Genomic DNA, 20,441 nt, shown 5'->3' on the forward strand with positions numbered 1-20,441 from the left:
ATGAGAAGGCCTTGGCGAGTAGGGTAAAGGAAAACCCCAAGGCATTCTTCAATTATGTGAAGTAAAAAAGGATGACAGGAGTGAAGGTAGGACCGATTAGAGATAAAGGTGGGAAGATGTACCTGGAGGCTGTGGAAGTGAGCGAGGTCCTCAATGATTACTTCTCTTCGGTATTCACCAATGAGAGGGAACTTGATGATGGTGAGGACAATATGAGTGAGGTTGATGTTCTGGAAAATGTTGATATTAAGGCAGAGGAGGTGTTGGAGTTATTAAAATACATTAGGATGGATAAGTCTCTAGGGCCTGACGGAATATTCCCCAGGCTGCTCCACGAGGCGAGGGAAGAGATTGCTGAGCCTCTGGCTAAGATCTTTATGTCCTTGTTGTCTATGGGAACGGTACCGGAGGATTGGAGGGAGGTGAATGTTGTCCCCTTGTTCAAAAAAGGTAGTAAGGATAGTCCAGGTAATTATAGACCAGTGAGCCTTACATCTGTGGTGGGAAAGCTGTTGGCAAAGATTCTTAGAGATAGGATCTCTGGGCATTTAGAGAATCAGGGTCTGATCAGGGACAGTCAGCATGGCTTTGTGAAGGGCAGATTGTGTCTAACAAGCCTGATAGAGTTCTCTGAGGAGGTGACCAGATATATAGATGAGGGTTTTGCAGTGGATGTGACCTATATGGATTTTAGTAAGGCATTTGACAAGGTTCCACACAGTAGGGTTATTCAAAAAGTCAGAAGGCATGGGATCCAGGGAAGTTTGGCCAGGTGGATTCAGAATTGGCTTGTCTGCAGAAGGCAGAGGGTCATGGTGGAGGGAGTACATTCGGATTGGAGGGTTGTGACTAGTGGTGTCCCACAAGGGTCGGTTCTGGGACCTCTACTTTTTGTGATTTTATTAACAAGCTGGATATGGGGGTAGAAGGGTGGGTTGGCAAGCTTGCAGACGACACAAAGATTGGTGGTGTTGTAGATAGCATAGAGGATTGTCGAAGATTGCAGAGAGACATTGATAGGTTGCAGAAGTGGCAGATGGAGTTCAACCCGGAGAAGTGTGAGGTGGTACACTTTGGAAGGACAAACTCCAAGGCAGAGTACCAAGTAAATGGCAGGATACTTGGTAGTGTGGAGGAGCAGAGGGATCTGGGGGTACATATCCACAGATCCCTGAAAGTTGGCTCACAGGTACATAGGGTAGTTAAGAAAGCTCATGGGGTGTTAGCTTTCATAAGTCGAGGGATAGAGCTTAAGAATCGTGAGGTAATGATGCAGCTCTATAAAACTCTGGTTAGGCCACACTTGGAGTACTGTGTCCAGTTCTGGTGGCCTCACTATAGGAAGGATGTGGAAGCATTGGAAAGGGTACAGAGGAGATTTACCAGGATGCTGCCTGGTTTAGAGAGTATGGATTATGATCAGAGATTAAGGGAGCTAGGGCTTTACTCTTTGGAGAGAAGTAGAATGAGAGGAGACATGATAGAGGTGTACAAGATAATAAGAGGAATAGATAGAGTGGATATCCAGTGCCTCTTCCCCAGGGGCACCACTGCTCAATACAAGAGGATACGGCTTTAAGATAAGGGGTGGTAAGTTCAAGGGGGATATTAGAGGAAGGTTTTTTACTCAGAGAGTGGTTGGTACATGGAATGCACTGCCTGAGTCAGTGGTGGAGGCAGATACACTAGTGAAATTTAAGAGACTACTAGACAGGTATATGGAGGAATTTAAGGTGGGGGGCAGGGTTTGAGGGTCGGCACAACAATGTAGGCTGAAGGGCCTGTACTGTGCTGTACTGTTCTATGTTATACACTATTCCTCTTGAAATGAATGCCAACATAGCATTTGCTTTCCTTACTGCCGATTCAACCTGGTGGTTAACCTTTAGGTTATCCTGCACGAGGACCCCCAAGTCCCTTTGCACTTCCGATTTTTGAATTTTCTCCCCATCTAAATAATAATCTGCCAGATTATTTCTTCTTCCAAAATGTACAACAGTATATTTCTGAACATTGTATCTCATCTGCCATTTCTTTGCCCACTCTCCTAAACTGACCAAGTCTCTCTGCAACCTTTCCGTTCCTTCAACACTTCCTGCTCCTCCACCTATCTTCGTGTCATCCGCAAACTTAGCCACAAAACCATTTAATCCATAATCTAAATCATCAATATACATTGTAATAAGAAGCGGCCCCAACACCGACCCCTGTGGAACACCACCAGTAACCAGCAACCAATCAGAATAGGATCCCTTTATTCCCATCCTTTGCTTTCTGCCTATCAGCCAATGCTCCACCCATTCCAATATCTTTCCTGTAGTTCCATGGGCTCTCATCTTATTAAGCGGCTTCTTATGCGGCACCTTATCGAAGGCCTTTTGAAAATCCAAATATACAACAGAACCTGAGCTCGTAGTGCAATTTGTTGAAAGTTGTGGATGTTTAAGTGAATTATGTATTGGCTAATATTTTTAAAATTATATTATTCTCAACTCATTTTCACATATCAATTGAAAAAGTTCCATCTTTTTGTTTTAGAAAAGTATAATTTTGCTGGATGGCTGCCTAGTATTTATTCTGGTGGTCCGTATCAACTAATGCAATGTTATGAGAGCTAATGTCAGGTTGGAGGTTAGTCTATTTTCAAAAGCTGACAACATCTTAAAAAAATTCACTGGTACATATAAAAATAATAAGCTTTTAAAGGCTGCTAACCCCATGTTTGCCCCATATAGTTTTGATACCTGGAATATGATTCCTTCCTATGATCATATGATCAAAAGCAAAAGAAGACAATATGAAAAAGTCATTGTCCTTTTATAAGGACTGTATTAATTTTATTTTGGATTGATTAGTCTTATTGGTATTGCTCTTTGGAATTGGTCATGAACCTGAAGGGAAAGGTAAGCTAAACTCAAAAATCCCTTATGTTTACTAAATTAATTTTTGCTCCTTTTGGTGTAATGTGTAATCATTGGTCCTACCAAAATGCATAACCCTTTTTATCTAGATCATTGTGCCATTTGTTGGGATTAACCCATTTCTCCAGTCCTTCTAAATACTTCAGAAATGCTACTTCTTTGGTCCCACCCAACATGAATAAATTTTCATATCATCAGCAAAATTAAGGATCATTCTGACACTACCTAGGAAAATGAGCACTCTCAGTGAGTACTGTAGCTCTATTTGCATTTGTTGAATAAAGCTGACTTCATCAAAAATGTAATAATTAACTACTATAGTGATAATGACAGGACTAGGAGTATAAGTTAACTTTCTGGATGCTTTTGCTTAACCTTGCTGATTATTTGACAGAAAACAGGAGCTGTTACTACTGTAGACCCCCATGGTCGGTACCCATCTATAATTGAATTTGGGAAGTATGAAATCCATACCTGGTATTCTTCACCATATCCACAAGAGTATGCAAGGTAATATTCCACACTTTCTTTGTTCTAAGGGAGGTTCACGTGCATGTGGAAGAAATTAGCTGATTAATTCAACTTTATTAAGAAATTTCATTCAGCTGAGGAAGCTAAATATCTTTTTATTGTATTTAATTCATTGTATTTTTAAAAATAATGCCAGACTTGTATTGTCACATATAATAATAGTTTGCTGAAGAGTGATTGGCTTACAATATGTTCAGCACGTAACAAACAAGCTGAAACAGGTTTTGTAAGTCTGTGTTGGGCACCGGTAAGATCAAATATGAAATAGTCAAAACTAGATATAGATTCCATTTGCTTGATAATGTAACAATAAAACATCAATCTATCTCTTTTTTTAATCAAGAGCCAATAAACTGAACCACTTCCAGAATTTATCCCTACACCTGAAATTTCACTATTCGCAACAAATTGTGTGTAACTGACCCTACAGTTTTTCACTTCAATATTTTGCAAAATGTTGATTTTGATTAGCAGTCAAAACAAGCTGCAAAAGTTCATATTGATGGAAGATAGCTTTGTGTGGTTCTTCATCAAATGGAACTGCACCTTCAGTTACCTGGGAATAGGCATACTTTGAATTCTATATAGAAGAAACTATTTTAACCACTTCCTCTCCTGTCCAGAATGAGAAGTGTGCTAATAATCATTGAATGATTAGCTAATGGTTTTGCCAAGAAACTGAATATAATGAAAATTAAATGCTCCATTACCTGAAGTACAACATGTAGGAGCCCTAAGCACACGGTGCTAGCGCCTCCACAAGCCCATCTCAAAATTCTTTTGATGCATTGAAATTGTTTCAATTACCTGACCAAGAAGGAGGGATGCACTACTACTAGTGCGTCGACTCAGGCCTAGGGGGCCAGCGTCGGGCACGATGACAGACTCTCCACTTCTCCCTCTCCCTCATCAGTGTGTTCAGTTCATGTACATTAGCCGCGCCGCTGTCTTCTAGGAGCGTGTTGACCATAGTCTTGGGAAGGCGCCCAGGGCTCATTCTCCCATGCTTGGGCTAGGTGATGACTAGGCTGGCAGGTAGCTCGGGGTGGCGTAGACAGTGCCCGCTAGTTGCAGTCTTCTCGCCTGGATTTTAGTGGTGAGCATTGGTAGGTTGTCATAGAGCTCGACATTCGTCAGGTGCTATTGCCAACTCACGTCAAGAGCCATCCAGAGCATTCGTGTATAGCAACCATCTAGAGATTTTTGCATAGTCTTGGTGAGTGTCCACGTCTTGCATCCGTACGTGAGAATGGACTCTATGACTGCTATGAAGATCCTCTTTTTAAGCCCTCTGGTCAGGTTCGACTTTCAGATTTCCTTCATGTCATTCATAGCCCTCCACGCCAGCACCTTCCATATCTTTATGTCCTCTGAACTCATCATTCTTGACCCGAGGTACTTGTAGTCAAAGACTTTCTTAATGGTATCATTCTTTACGGTCTTGAGAGTACCTTCATCACAGTTAAACGCCATGTTCTCTGTCTTTTTAGTGTTTAGGTGAAGTCCAACTTTATTGCACTCAATTTCCACTTTTATCAGTAGCTGCTGTGCTTCTTCCATCTGGTCAGAGAGTAGGACTATGTCATCTGCAAAATCGAGATCTGTGAGCGTAACTGGTCTGACCCTTTTGGTTCGTCCTGGTTTTATGGTAAAACTAAGCTTGTCATGATCTTTGGTAGTTTGACGTAGAGAGTAATCAAGGATGATTATAAAGATGTAGGGTGCCAGAGTGTCTCCTTGCAGCACACCAGCTAGGAGCTTGAACACTGCTGTTTCTCCATCTGGTGATTCTCTGTCTGGTGCTGTTGAACCACAAGGCGAAGAAGGCACTGAGGGGTGTAGTCTCAGTCAGTGACAGAATCCTTACTGCGGAATTCGACGGAAACCCGGTGACCTCTGTCATCATCTGATACTCCCCGCACAACTGCAGCGAGAAGAAGGAGGTGGAGGCCTTCTACAGTAAACTTAACCAAGCTGTCACTTCAGTACTGGCATATAACTTCCTGGCTGTGCTTGGTGATTTTAATGCCCAGGTCGGACTGGAAGATGTTCCATACTCATACCAAGACTTTACCAACAGAAATGGACAATATCTAGTTGATTTCATCCAGGAACACAGTCTAATTGCCGCCAACACACAATTCAAGAAGTGAGCTGGTAAACTGTGGACGTACGAAAACAGAGCCTCTATCTACAGGAAACAGTTCGACTACATCCTCGTAAGAACAAAATGGTGTAATTGTGTGATCAACATAGAAGCCAACAGCACCTTCAACTCAGTCAGTTCTGACCACAGAGTAGTGTCAATGCAAGTGAGACGGAGCCTGCGGCAACCCAAAACCACAGGTCCCAAGGAGAAGATAGACTGGAAGGCATTCTCCTCACAACCTATTCTTCAAGCCCAGTACACAGTGGAAGTGAGAAATCGCTTCAGCCCACTGGAAAGGGAGGAGGAAGAGACTGCCACCAATCACTATCAACGGCTCATAGACGCACACACACATGCAACAAAGAGTTTGCCTGCTGCGAAACGAATCATGAAGAGCCGGAACTCGAAACATCCTGACGTCGTCACAGCAAGAAGTGTGGTCAATGCTTGTCATGCCGAACTTAGAAGGAGTGAAACAGAAGAGCTAAGAGACAAGTTCAAGACAGCAAAGAAGAATCTCTTTACCACCTATGACCGACTGAAGGAAGAGGAGCTAGCTGAGAGGATTAGAGAGGTAGAGGCTGCTAATGAAGACAAGCAGCATAGAGAAGCATGGCGCCTAGTCAACGAGATCAGCAGATGGAGGAAGTCCCCATCAGGTCAAATAAGTGGTAAAACAGCAGAGGACCATGTTCAGACATGGTTTACCCACTTTAAGAACCTGCTGGAAAGCCCTCCAACAATCATGGAAGAAGAGGACATACCCACGATACTAACACAAGTCGACATCGATGATGGCCCATTCACCATTGAGGAACTGAAGGAGGCCAAATATGAACTCAAACAGGGCAGGAGCGCTGGACCAGATGGGATACCACCAGTTGTCCTGAAGAACTGCGACCTGGACGACATCTTGCTGGACATAGGTAATACGGCACTGATGAAAGGCGACACACCAGAACAGTGGTCACTCTCAAACATTATCCCAGTCCCCATGTCTGGATCCCTCACGAAGACAGATAACTACCGCAGTATCAGCTTGACCTGCATCTTAGCAAAGCTATACAATCAGGTGATCTTGAACAGGATTCGCACCGCCATTGACCCTAAGCTAAGATTCAATCAGAATGGTGTTCGGCACAAGCGCACCAGGTTGGATCGGCAGTAAGGAAAGCAAATGCTATATTGGTTTTCATTTCAAGAGGAATAGTGTATAAGAGTAAGGAGGTATTCATGAGGCTCTATGGGGCACTGGTGAGACCTCATTTGGAATACTGTGTGCAGTTTTGGGCCCCCTATCTTAGAAGGGATGTTCTGATGTTGGAGAGAGTTCAGAGAAGATTTACGAGGATGATTCCTGGAATGCAGGGGCTAAGATATGAGGAGCGTTTGTCGGCTCTTGGACTGTATTCATTAGAGTATAGAAGAATGAGAGGGGATCTCATAGAAACATTTCGAATGTTGAAAGGGTTGGACAGAGTAGACGTGGAAAGGCTGTTTCCCTTGGTGGGTGAGTCCAGGACAAGAGGCCACAGTCTTAGAAATAGAGGGTACCCATTTAAAACAGATGAGGAGAAATTTTTTTAGCCAGAGGGTCATGGATTTATGGAATTCGTTGCCACATACAGCTGTGGAGGCCCGATCATTGAGGGTGTTTAAGGAGGAGATTGATAGGTATCTAATTAGTCAGGGTATCAAGGGATATGGGGAAAAAGCAGGAAATTGGAACTAGATGGGAGAATAGTTTAGATCATGGTGGAATGGCGGAGCAGACTCGATGGGCCGAATGGCCTACTTGTGATCTTGTAATGCAAATACTTGCTCTCTGTAGAATCATCGAGGAAGTCAAGAAAAACAACCTATCAGCCGTGCTTAGTTACATCGATTTTTGCAAAGCTTTTGACTCCATTCACCAAGGTAAAATGCTGAAGATCCTGAAAGCTTACGGAGTGCCAGGCTGTCTACTGAGAGCAATAGAGTCCAGTTATACCAAAACCATGGCGAAAGGGATGCAGGTTTCTAACTTACAGGTACAGGTCCTCATCAAGTTACAAGCACCCAATATACAGACATCCCATATAGACAGGCGAAGCTTTGGGAGACCAGTGGAATGGATGACAATGGATTTGCCAGCTGCTGTACAGCTATAGACATCTTCTGCAAGTGTTTTTATGGGCGTCCTCTTCCACTCCCAATTTCAATAGTCAAGGCAGACCTGTGAGCACTAAGCAGACTCAATTGTTCACTCTCTCACTGGGCCAGTGAGGCAGACCGGCAGCTGCTCTTCTTGTCACTGCTCGCTCTTCTGTTACAGCTATTTCTGTTCTTCTCCAACTTACAAACAATTCTCAGGAATGGTATCCTGCCTGTATTACTCTGATCAATCAGTCACAGCAAAATGACCTGCTGAGTTGCTCTAGCATTTTGTGTGTGTTGGCCCTGGATTTCCAGCATCTGCAGGATCTCTTGCGTTTGTAGTAAATCATGATCCAGGTTTCCTAAAAAATTGGACCATTGGATCCCTTTTGTTTTGCCAACAAGCAGAGTAGCAAGGCCAGCAGTGATTTAAAAGCACCAACTATATCAGCTGATAGTGTTACTGTCTTTAGCATAGACAAGGAGCTTTCTCTTACCAAAGATTTCTTCAAACAGTGAACTTACTCCATATTTGGTGCAATGTGAAGCTAATCTGGGAGAAACGTACAGCAGAAGGCAATTCCTTTCTGAAAATATAGAAACTAGATCCTGAGAATTTGGTTTTTAGTTGCATTGGTAGAGCACCATACAAGTTTCAGTTTGTCCCTGTTTGGGGTGGGGGGTGATAAGAGAGGAAAAGGACAATAGTGTGAATGAAATTTAGAGTCATGGAGAAATACAGCACAGATAAAAGCCCTTCGGCCCATATAGTCAATGTCGAAACTATTTAAACTGCCTACTCCCAATGACCTGCACTGGGCCATAGCCCTCCATTACCCTACTATCCATGTACCTGTACCTCTTAAATGTTGAAATCGAGCTCATGTGGACCACTTGTGCCGGTAGCTCATTCCACACCCTCACGACCTTCTTGAGTGAAGATAGAAACATAGAAAATAGGTACAGGAGTAGGCCATTCGGCCCTACGAGCATGCACCACCATTCAGTATGATCATGGCTGATCATCCAACTCAGAACCCTGTACCTGCCTTCTCTCCACACCCCCTGATCCCTTTAGCCACAAGGGCCATATCTAACTCCCTTTTAAATATAGCCAGTGAACTGGCCTCAACTGTTTCCTGTGGCAGAGAATTCCACAGATTCACCACTCTCTGTGTGAAGGAAGTTTTTCCTCATCTTGGTTCTAAAAGGCTTCCCCTTTATCCTTAAACTGTGACTCCTCGTTCTGGACTTCCCCAACATCGGGAACAATCTTCCTGCATCTAGCCTGTTCAATCCCTTTAGAATTTTATACATTTCAATAAGATCCCATCCTCAATCTTCTAAATTCCAGCGAGTATAAACCTAGTCAATCCAGTCTTTCATCATATGAAAGTCCTGCCATCCCAGAAGTCAATCTGGTGAACCTTCTTTGTACTTCCTCTATGGCAAGGATGTCTTTCCTTAGATTAGGGGACCAAAACTGCACACAATACTCCAGGTGTGGTCTCACCAAGGCCTTGTACAACTGCAGTAGAACCTCCCTGCTCCTGTACTCGAATCCTCTTGCTGTGAATGCCAGCACACCATTCGTCTTTTTCACCGCCTGCTGTACCTGCATGCCCACTTTCAATGACTGGTGTACAATGACACCCAGGTCTCGTTGCACCTCCCCTTTTCCTAATCGGCCACCATTCAGATAATAAAAACAACAGGAATTCTGCAGATGCTGAAAATTCAAGCAACACACACCAAAGTTGCTGGTGAACGCAGCAGGCCAAGCAGCATCTGTAGGAAGAGGTGCAGTCGACGTTTCAGGCCGAGACCCTTCGTCAGGACTAACTGAAGGAAGAGTGAGTAAGGGATTTGAAAGTTGGAGGGGGAGGGGGAGATCCAAAATGATAGGAGAAGACAGGAGGGGGAGGGATGGAGCCAAGAGCTGGACAAGTGATAGGCAAAAGGGGATACGAGAGGATCATGGGACAGGAGGTCCGGGAAGAAAGACAAGGGGAGGGGGACCCAGAGGATGGGCAAGAGGTATATTCAGAGGGACAGAGGGAGAAAAAGGAGAGTGAGAGAAAGAATGTGTGCATAAAAATGAGTAACGGATGGGGTACGAAGGGGAGGTGGGGCCTTAGCGGAAGTTAGAGAAGTCGATGTTCATGCCATCAGGTTGGAGGCTACCCAGACGGAATATAAGGTGTTGTTCCTCCAACCTGAGTGTGGCTTCATCTTTACAGTAGAGGAGGCCATGGATAGACATGTCAGAATGGGAATGGGATGTGGAATTAAAATGTGTGGCCACTGGGAGATCCTGCCTTCTCTGGTGGACAGAGCGTAGATGTTCAGCAAAGCGGTCTCCCAGTCTGCGTCGGGTCTCGCCAATTTATAAAAGGCCACATCGGGAGCACCGGACGCAGTATATCACCCCAGTCGACTCACAGGTGAAGTGTTACCTCACCTGGAAGGACTGTTTAGGGCCCTGAATGGTGGTAAGGGAGGAAGTGTAAGGGCATGTGTAGCACTTGTTCTGCTTACACGGATAAGTGCCAGGAGGGAGATCAGTGGGGAGGGATGTGGGGGATGAATGGACAAGGGAGTTGTGTAGGGAGCGATCCCTGCGGAATGCGGGGGGGTGGAGGGAAAGATGTGCTTAGTGGTGGGATCCCGTTGGAGGTGGCGGAAGTTATGGAGAATAATATGTTGGACCCGGAGGCTGGTGGGGTGGTAGGTGAGGACCAGGGGAACCCTATTCCTAGTGGGGTGGTGGGAGGATGACTCGCGGATACCTCCTCTTATTTACGTTCAGAACCTTTGTTTCTGAATTAACTATGTCACTGTCCATCTTAATGAAGAATTCCACCATATTATGGTCACTCTTACCCAAGAGGTCTCGCGTGACAAGATTGCTAACTAACCCTTCCTCATTGCTCAATACCCAGTCTAGAATGACCTGCTCTCTGGTTGGTTCCTGGACATGTTGGTTCAGAAAACCATTCTGCATATATTCCAAGAAATCCTCTTCCTCAGCACCCTTACCAATTTGGTTCACCCAATCTACATGTAGGTTGAAGTCACCCATTATAACTGCTGTTCCTTTATTGCACGTATTTCTAATTTCCTGTTTAATGCCATCCCCAACCTCACTACTACTGTTAGGTGGCCTGTACACAACTCCCACCAGCGCTTTCTGCCCCTTAGTGTTATGTAGCTCTACCCATATCGATTCCACATCCTCCAGGCTAACGTCCTTCCTTTCTATTGCATTAATCTCCCCTCTAACCAGCAATGCTACCCCATCTCCTTTTCTTTCATGTCTATCCCTCCTGAATATTGAATATCCCTGAATGTTGAGCTCCCATCCTTGGTCACCCTGGAGCCATGTCTCTGTGATCCCAATAATAACTATAATCAATTCATTAATAACTGCACATTCAATTCATCCACCTTGTTACCCTTTCCCCTTTCACCTTTAAGCCATGTCCTCACCCAATCTCAGTGGAAAAAACCTGCTTGCATTTACCCCTCATAATTTTGTATACCTCTATCAAATCTCCTTTCAGTCTTCTACATTGTAAAGGATATACAACCTATATTGTATATTCTTTCCTAACCTATTCAATCTTTCCTTATAACTCAGGTCCTCTAGATCTGGCAACATCCTTGTAAATTTTCTCTGTACTCTTTCAACCTTGTTTACATCCTTCCTATAGGTAGGTGACCAGATCCCTTTGTTCTACCACACTCTTCGGTCCCTTACTGTTCACTATGTAAGACCTATCCTGATTGGTCCTACCAAAGTGCAACACTTCACATCTAAGTTCCATCTGCCATTTCTCTGCCCATTTTACCAGCTGATGCAGATCTGTGTGCAAGCCATGAAGCTTTCCTCTTTGTCCACTAAAGCCCTAATCTGTGTCATCTGCAAATTTGCTGATCCAATTAACCACGTTACCATCCAGATCGTTGTTATAGATAATAAACAACAAAGGACCCAGCACCAATCCCTGTGGCACATCACTAGTCACAGGCCTCCAGTCAGAGAGGCAACCCTCTACTACCATTCTCTGTTTTCTCCCACAAAGCCATGAACCTTCTTGACCCACCTCCCTTGTGGGACCTTGTCAGATGCCTTACTAAAGTCCATGCAGATAACATCCACTGCCTTGCCTTCATCCACTTTCCTGGTAACTTGGTCAATAAACCTTTTAATATATGGGCCAAGCTGCCAGAAGAAGTGATAGAGGTGGGTACAGTTGCAGTGCTTAAAAGATATTCGATCATGTATAGTGCCTCGAAAAAGTATTCAGCCCCCATAAATAATTTTCACATTTTGCTGTCTCATTTACTAAATTTAAACTGTATTGAAGTAGGATTTTTGAGCTAATCTACAAAACTTTGTGTGTCATGTCAAATCAAAAGAAAAATTCCAAAACCTGTCAACACTGTACTAAAAATTAAAAACCAAAATTGTGAGGCGAGAAAAGTATTTGTCGCCTTTGTAATTACTATGCTAACGTTCATCAGGTGCAATACTGTATATTATCTTACCAACTCACCCAATTTGATGATGTAGAGAATTGGAAGATCACCTGGTAACATTGTAAATAGTTTAAGGCACCACAGAATCATGAGCATGTTGTAAATTGTACAAGTGTTATTATTCATCTTGAGGTTGACAATGCTTGTACAGAATGTTCACTCACACAAAATGAATTACTGACCAATGAGTTTTCACTGTTTAGCAGAATCAGAATTAGGTTTAATAACCGTTGCGTATGTCACAAAGTATGTTGTTTTGGCAACAGTACATTGCAATAAAAAAAACTACAGATTACATTTACAGTATATATTATATATATACAAAATCTGTGTGTGTATGTATATATATATATATATAATTATTAGTGCAAATAGAGAATAAGAAAAGAAAGAAATAGGTAGTGCACATGGGTTCAATGTCCGTTCAGAAATCTGATGGTGGTGGGGAAGAAACTGTGCGTAAGACATTGAGTGTGTGGCTTCAGGTTCGTGTACCACCTCCTTGATGGTAGTAATGAGAAGAGGGCATGTCCTAGGTGATGGGGATCCTTAATGACGGATGCAGCTTTCTTTGAGGCATTGCCTTTTGAAGATGTCCTGGATACTGAGGAGGCTAGTGCCTATGATGGAGCTGGCTGCATTGGCAACTTTCTGCAGCTTTTTTCAATCCTGTGCAGAAGTCCCTCGGTACCAGATGGCAATGCAACCAGTTAGAATGATCTCTACAGTACATCTGTAGAAATTTACGTGAGTCTTTGGTTACCAAATTTACTCAAATTCCTAACAAAATATCGCTGGTGTCATGTCTTCTTGGTGATTGCATCAATATGTTTGGCCCAGGATAGATCTTCCGAGATGTTAATTAACAAGTTAGGCATTAACATTAATTCCAAACATCTTTTATAGGCTACCAAAGCTTTACCTATGTGAGTTTTGTCTGAAATACATGAAGAGTCGGAACATTTTGCAGAGGCATGCAAAAAAATGTGGCTGGTTCCATCCACCTGCTAATGAAATATACCGGAAAAATGATCTATCAATATTTGAGGTAAAATGTTAAAAATTCAGATATTGTTAATGTAGTAAATGACAAATAATTGCATATTATCACCCGAGTGTTTGAAAAAAAATATTTTAGTTGTGTACTTGACACAGGTTGTTGCTGGAAAATGGTATTCTTTTTGAAGTGTATTTTGGTTATTACTAATTTAATGAATATTTGTAAATACACCCAATTTCTTGAGCCATTCACTTTACCTTTGTAGAAGCTGTTGTCTCTATTCATATGGAGTAAGTTTTGTGCAAATTCTTATAAATTAATAATTCAGCTAAGATTGAAATACATTCAAGAAATTTGCAGGTGGCATTTTTTGGAATGTGTGGTTCTTCAAGTTCTTTTTTGAATTGAGGGTCACTTCATGATGAATTTGCAACAGTCATTAAGGAGAATATTATTCGAATTAGTTATGCTTCATTTTAAGCCTGAAAATATCAGCTTAACTTGAAGCCCAAACAGACCCCAGAGAGAACACTGCATTATTCCCAACTACGCATTGTTGTAGAATCAGCCTTTTTCTCCAGGCTTACCCAATAAAGTTCAGCTAATATAATGTGTAGCATAAATGTGCCCAAGTGGATGGACTACAAGTTGATATGCTGCACCAATTATAAAACTAAAATAGTTTTCAAATGTTTGTAACTTTCATTGATACATTATTTTATATTCCATTAAAATGGAGTTGCATTTTAATGATGCTGTGAGCGCACAATTGCCCTTTCAAAGGAAGCTATGTAAATAAATACTGGACACAGTTTATAAGCATACAGAATTGGACAGCAAAGTATTGGAGAACAAATATCAGTAATTCCTTTTGGAGCAGGAAGATAATTTTATGGTGATTCCATCCAATGTTAGCAGCTTTTATTTGAGGTTGTTAAGTAACTGCATTCTCATGGTACCTAGGTATAGATATCAATTAGGTAATTTAGTTCCATATGTTGAAGCGGGTTTTGAATAAATTGCTTTGTAATGGATAAGAGAATGTGTGTAACTCTACACTCCCATTTATAGGTTGATGGAAATATCAGTAAGATATACTGTCAAAATCTCTGCCTATTAGCCAAGCTTTTCCTGGACCATAAGACACTTTACTATGATGTTGAGCCATTTCTTTTCTACGTATTAACTAAAAATGATGAAAAGGGCTGTCATCTTGTTGGTTACTTCTCCAAGGTAAGTGTTTCAGATGTAAGTTATTCAGCAAACCAGCTTCCCCTCCCACCTTCCTGAGTTGACATGTAGGAGGAGTTGGGTTAAATGATATTAGTCAAAATATTCATTGAGATTACATGTTCTAATTAATTAATATTGAGAAAATTAACAAATGTAATTAATGTAAAGTAGTTTTTTTATCATGCCTATTTTTGTAGCACTTTCTTTTAATTCCATACTTTACAGACATTTATACCATACAAATTCTGATTGTTAGGAGTAAGAAGTTAACCCTCATAAAGCACCAGCCTATAAAGACCACCTAAATGATAGCTGTCAATTACAGTAAAACATATTAATCTAATGGGTTTTTTTGCTCATTTTGTTGCCACATTGAAATACTCAAGTCGCTGTGTATTTGCAATTTTCACTGCCCAAACACAGTGACCATCTTCTCAAGTATCTACCACGCTGCAGAAAATTCCAACAACCTTGCTTCCTTGCCCTTTCAATCCTAGTGTTCTTCTTTGACAAATCCTCCTTTGGTAATATGTGCAGTTCAAAAATTTTTTCACTTGTCTACTAAATAAGTTGGTGGAAAATCTGGTAAATCAGCTGAATGAATATAACAACCCCTGTAGAGCAATAACATGTGTTTTCCTTATTATCTGTTATAGTCATATGTGAGGGATTTATAGATATAAGTGGGTAAGCAGAGCAGTGTAAGTGGTGGTCTCTCCCTGAGCTCTTGATATAGGTAAACAAGATAAATGAGAGTGGAAAAAGTTTCAATAGGACAATGGGGACAATGCCAAAATAGTAACAGTGGAGGCAGAGCAGATTGTTACAGGAAAAGAATAAGAGATGAGATGATCAAAGTTGGGTGTGGATGTAAACAACAAAAGGAGCTCACTGGAAATGTTGGTGAGACAAAGTCAATAGACAGAAAACAGTTATTAACTTTGTCCTGTAGTTTCATTAACTCATTCTTGAGACTGACCAATTCAAATGGCAACTAAATGTTCAGAAAATTCAATGAAACATAATCATCTAATTTCTATGTACAATCAATAATTAATTATGTCCAGACATGTGGATACAGTTCTACACACAGAATCAGTTTCTCTGTACACATCATGTATGCTGTAGAGTTATCTGCTGATAATATGATGGCAATAGCCAATAGCAAGCTGATGATAAAATGTTGCTATCTTGTGAATTGATTTGAAGGTTACATGGACTTTTGCCTTTTTAACTTGAACCTGAATTAGGATAATTATCTTCGAAATGAATTTAAGGATTGACTTTAATCTAAATTGTACAACACAGTTATGAAGTGGTTGTTCTGCTCACCAGATCAAACAAATGAGAATGACAGTGAAATACAGAATGCTGGCAGCATTGGTATAAGTTCTTTTTAAATAAATCCATGGTAGCTTATGAAGATTTTTTTTAAAAAAAAATCATATTCTTGGTCATTTAGAAGGCCTGTTCTTGGACATATATTCTTAACACAGGAAATCCAGTAATTTCCATTACTTACTAGCACATGTCAGCCTTGGCTTAGTGGTAGCACTCTTACCTTGACTCAGGTTAATGATTCCTCCTCAATGGCAAACACATAATGAAAATTTGTATGTTAAGCAATACAGAGAGAGCACAGCACCATCACACATGCTGCTTCTGGACTACATTAAACCAGAACCCCTCCTGTTTCCCAATCTCGATATGAAAGCACAATATAAATTTGAGTCTTCTCAGTTTATTTTACAATAATTTTATATGCCCTGAAGACGACTGCTGTGAATGATCAGCGGTACTAAATTATAAACCTTCAACCAGAAAATTCTCAATGTCTTGTCTTGTCCATACTGCACCAGCCGCTGCCGCTGGGCTATAAACGTGCAGGACCAATGTGTGGTTAAGTGCCTTGCTCAGGGACACAACATGCTGCCTCAGCTGAGGCTCGAACTCACGACCTTCAGATCACTAGTCCAATGCCTTAACCACTTGGCCACGCGCCAACACAATATGCAATATCCTCGTATGTAGATCTGCTAAGTAATCGTAAATGCCATTATTCATAGCTGGTGTCACATCCAAACTAAGATAAAAATATAATTGCAGGTGTAAAGGTCTGAGAAGGACTATGCAAAGTAGATTTCTTAATATAAGAGTGTACTCTAAAACCTGAATTTCAGCTGAGTATCTTGTAAAAGTGCAATTGTAGAAATGTCTCCTCTATTGGGTTTGAGGCTACGTTGTAATGTCAATATTTTTTGATTCTGTGTAGCAAGTGATGTCCATTTTAACAACTTCTTGTGAACATTTCATACCTGCAAATGGCGTGAATGCCCCTCTTTTTTTCTGTTAATATGATTGAGAATGGTTTCTTTAATATGTAAGCCTCACAGGGTGGGGGGCCTTCCCAGGACTTCCTAACAGGCTGATGCCATGGTGGCATAACAGTTAGCACGCCATTATTACATTTCGGGGCATCGAAGTTCTGTCCCAGTGTCCTCTGTAAGGAGTCCTTAGACATCCTCTCCATGGAATGTGTTTTCTCTGGATGGTCCAGTTTCCTCCAAAGACATAGTGTCAGAATTGTAAAGGATGTGCCAACGAGAAGGATCTGAGTGTATATGCCTAAATCTTTGAAGCTGACAGACTATGTTGTGAGAGCAGTTGAAAAACATATGGAATATACAGGAGGCATTGCATTCAAAGGCAGGGAAGTTCCACTGAATCTGTATGAAATTGTAGTTAGTCCACAATCCACAGGTGGAGTGTTACGTCCAATTCTGTTTGTTTTGTATTTGAAGATCTTAGAGTGAGTGCAGAAAGGTTTGTTGGACACAGATTAAGAAGCGGAAGGCAAAAGGTACAGAGTACCTGAGGAATAAATTATTTTATACAAAGTATGGTTATGGTCTAGAACCTGTTGCCTTTAAGAATAATTACTGTATAATCGCAGTTTTAGATAGAGAATGGGTAGTTATGGCACAAAAGCGAAAAGGTCTGCAGCAACTGAGAAGGAGCAGGGAAATGGAACTCAGCAGATTATTCTGCAGAGTCCAGTGGGTAGAATGGTCTCCTTATCCATGATAATGATTCTGATCTTCTGATTGGCATATGCCAATCAGAACATCAGAATCATTACCATGATGACATCCAATATTTGTTGAGACTGAAAATTTTTCCCAATTAAATTCAAAGTGGTAATTCATTCTGATTAATCTGGCTTCCTTCATCATCATCAGGAATGGAAAGGCTCTGGATTTCTGTGTTCATTTGTCTGATCTTGTTTTGAAACAACTGTGTGAAGGTGGAGCTAGGTTTCCTATACAATGTTGAAGGATTGTGTTGGAAAGATAGGGATGCCTGGTGATCTCTGGTGACCGATTTATTCTTATCCATAATGTGTATGTTGATCTAGTCTGGGAAAAACAAAGGCATTCATCTATCAAAACTATCCATTCACCTGCTAGCTTTGAAACTATTTTTAGATTAAAGTGATGTGTAATTTATATTGCATACGGTGCATTGATTCCCTGCTAAATGTTGATTACAGAAAAATATTAAATTGTTTTAAAATTTGTAATTTATTTCAGTAGTGGCATAGATAACACTTAAGTGATATAAATCACATTTAGCATTACAGTTTATGCAAAAATGTAACTTTATAAATGTAAATATTAACTGTGGTTATAGTGCATTTCAGAAGAAACTTATGGACACTTTGTGTCTCCTGCACTACTATATTAAAAGTTACAGTGGAGGAGCAGTAGTGTAACTTAGAGTAATGCGCAAGTACACTCGAAGTACAGTGTTCAATAAAGTTGAACATAACCTCCCAGATTTTCTATTCTGTGCCCCACCTATAAATGCATCATGCCATATTCCTTTCTCACCATTCTACCTCCGTGTTCCTACTTGCAGGAATCTATTGACTTGAATCCAGATGTGTCAGAAGCTGAACTGAGCTGACCACTCTAATGTGTCTTCATGTATAGTTATTATTAACAATGTGTTTGCCTAGATTACTGTGACATTTTGCCAGGACATTGCTAGGTAATATCTGTTGTCTGCATTGGCATTTCAAGACAAACTAGGTCTATTTCTCCTTCTCTCAGGAAAAGCTTTGCCAGCAGAAATACAATGTTTCCTGCATAATGATTATGCCCCAGTACCAAAGGCGAGGCTTTGGAAGATTCCTGATTGATTTCAGTAAGTGCTTTGCTTCATTTGATTCAGTGCCTGATAAATAATGGGCTAAAAATTGATAAATGTCTGCTTTTACTTTTGATGTGGCTACATGGATTTGTGTATCATTAAGCATTGGAGACCTTGATACTCTTTCAGGTGTGAAATTTTATCCTTCTGATTCCTCTTGGCTTGACTTGAGAATGCAACAGTCAAAGCATGTTCCAGCACGCAAAGCCTGTAGGCTGAAGCAAATTGTTAAGGATTGAAATGAAATAGGATGTAATCAGTTTAATCAGTATTTTCTGAAGATCAAACATTTGATCAGAAGCAAAATGTAATATATTTGATGCTTTTGCAGACACATATATTAAGTTCAAGCAGTATGATACTGAAGGAAGCTTAGATGAAGCAGCTAAATAATACCTTTAAGAATTTATGATTGATTTTCCCTTTCAAAGACCTGAAAAAGAATATTCCTTTCGTCTTACACAAAATATTTATATAATTGGTGGCAATGTGTTAAAGGTGCAAAGGCCAGCTTCTCAAGCTGCCTTTCCATGTCCTAGGAGCATAGCTCACCATGTGAATATATGTGACCATTTGAGGTAATTTGAAGTGAAAGACCACTGATATCTTCTGTCAAGGGTTCCTATGTTGTTCTAATAGGCCTCAAAAGGGCTGCATGAACTCTGAAAATATTTGAACAGAAACATTCTGTCGCTGATCTCTTTGTTGCTATCCCTGAATACAGATCAAATGCTTCCACTTACAATATTTGTTTACAAAGTTATCAGGATTCAAACATTAAGATTAAATCAAGCAAAATTAAATCAAGCACCTTAAAGCTATGTCCCCTCATGTTAGTCATTTCAGCCCTGGGGAAAAAGCCTCTGGCTATCCAGGTGATCAATGCCTATCATCATCTTATACAGCTCTACCAGGTCACATCTTATCCTCCGTTGCTCCAAGGAGAAAAGGTCAAGTTCACTCAACCTATTCTCATAAGGCACACTCTCCGATCCAGGCAACATCCTTGTAAATCTCCTCTGCACTCTCTCTATGGTATCCACATCCTTCCTTTAATGAGGTGAACAGAACTGAAATGAACCTCTTCACACTTACCTGAGTTGAATTCCATCTGCCACCTCTCAGCTCAGTTCTGCATCCTATTGATGTCCCACTGTAACCTCTGACAACCCTCCTGACAGATCCCTGCAGAACACCACTGGTCACCGCCCTCCACGCAGAATACAAACCACCTACAACCACCCTTTGCCTTCCGTGGGCAAGCCAATTCTGGATCCACAAAGCAAGGTCTCCTTAGATCCCATGATTCCTTACTTTCTGAATGAGCCTTGCATGGGGAACCTTATCAAATGCTTTTATACATAGATTGATTGATTGTATGTACATAAAATGATACTAGGCACAGGAATGTCTGTACATAAGGCAACTGACAGCAAATGCTAAAGTAGTGGAGGTGTTAATCAGACCTACTGCTTGGGAAAATTAACGACTCCCTGAGCCTGGTTCTCCTGGCACGGCTGCTACTTGGCCTCCTACCAAATGGAAGTGGGATAAGCCATCCACAAGTAGGCTGGGTGGGATCCCCCATGACACCTGTTACTATTAATACAGTATTGCATATTATATGATTTTAAAATTCATTGTAAATTTATTTGATGCAACCAATGGCCTTCACAAAAAATGAAATTAGTAGTTTACTGATGAATATCACAGGAAC

General features: G+C 41.1%; 1 protein-coding gene across 4 annotated transcripts in view; it reads left to right on the plus strand.

Moving 5' to 3' along the window:
- The window catches only part of kat6b (K(lysine) acetyltransferase 6B), a 221,548-nt gene that overhangs the window by 152,905 nt on the left and 48,202 nt on the right, over window positions 1–20,441 (plus strand). For all 4 annotated transcript variants that reach the window (XM_063070288.1, XM_063070286.1, XM_063070287.1 and 1 more), the window contains exons 9-12: window positions 3,316–3,431; window positions 13,186–13,327; window positions 14,351–14,512; window positions 18,625–18,718. In XM_063070288.1, coding sequence (XP_062926358.1) covers window positions 3,316–3,431; window positions 13,186–13,327; window positions 14,351–14,512; window positions 18,625–18,718 — 514 coding nt within the window. The remainder of the gene's footprint in view (window positions 1–3,315; window positions 3,432–13,185; window positions 13,328–14,350; window positions 14,513–18,624; window positions 18,719–20,441) is intronic.

The sequence above is a fragment of the Mobula hypostoma genome, chromosome 18 (genome assembly GCF_963921235.1).
Source record: "Mobula hypostoma chromosome 18, sMobHyp1.1, whole genome shotgun sequence".
NCBI classification, from domain to species: Eukaryota; Metazoa; Chordata; class Chondrichthyes; order Myliobatiformes; family Myliobatidae; genus Mobula; species Mobula hypostoma.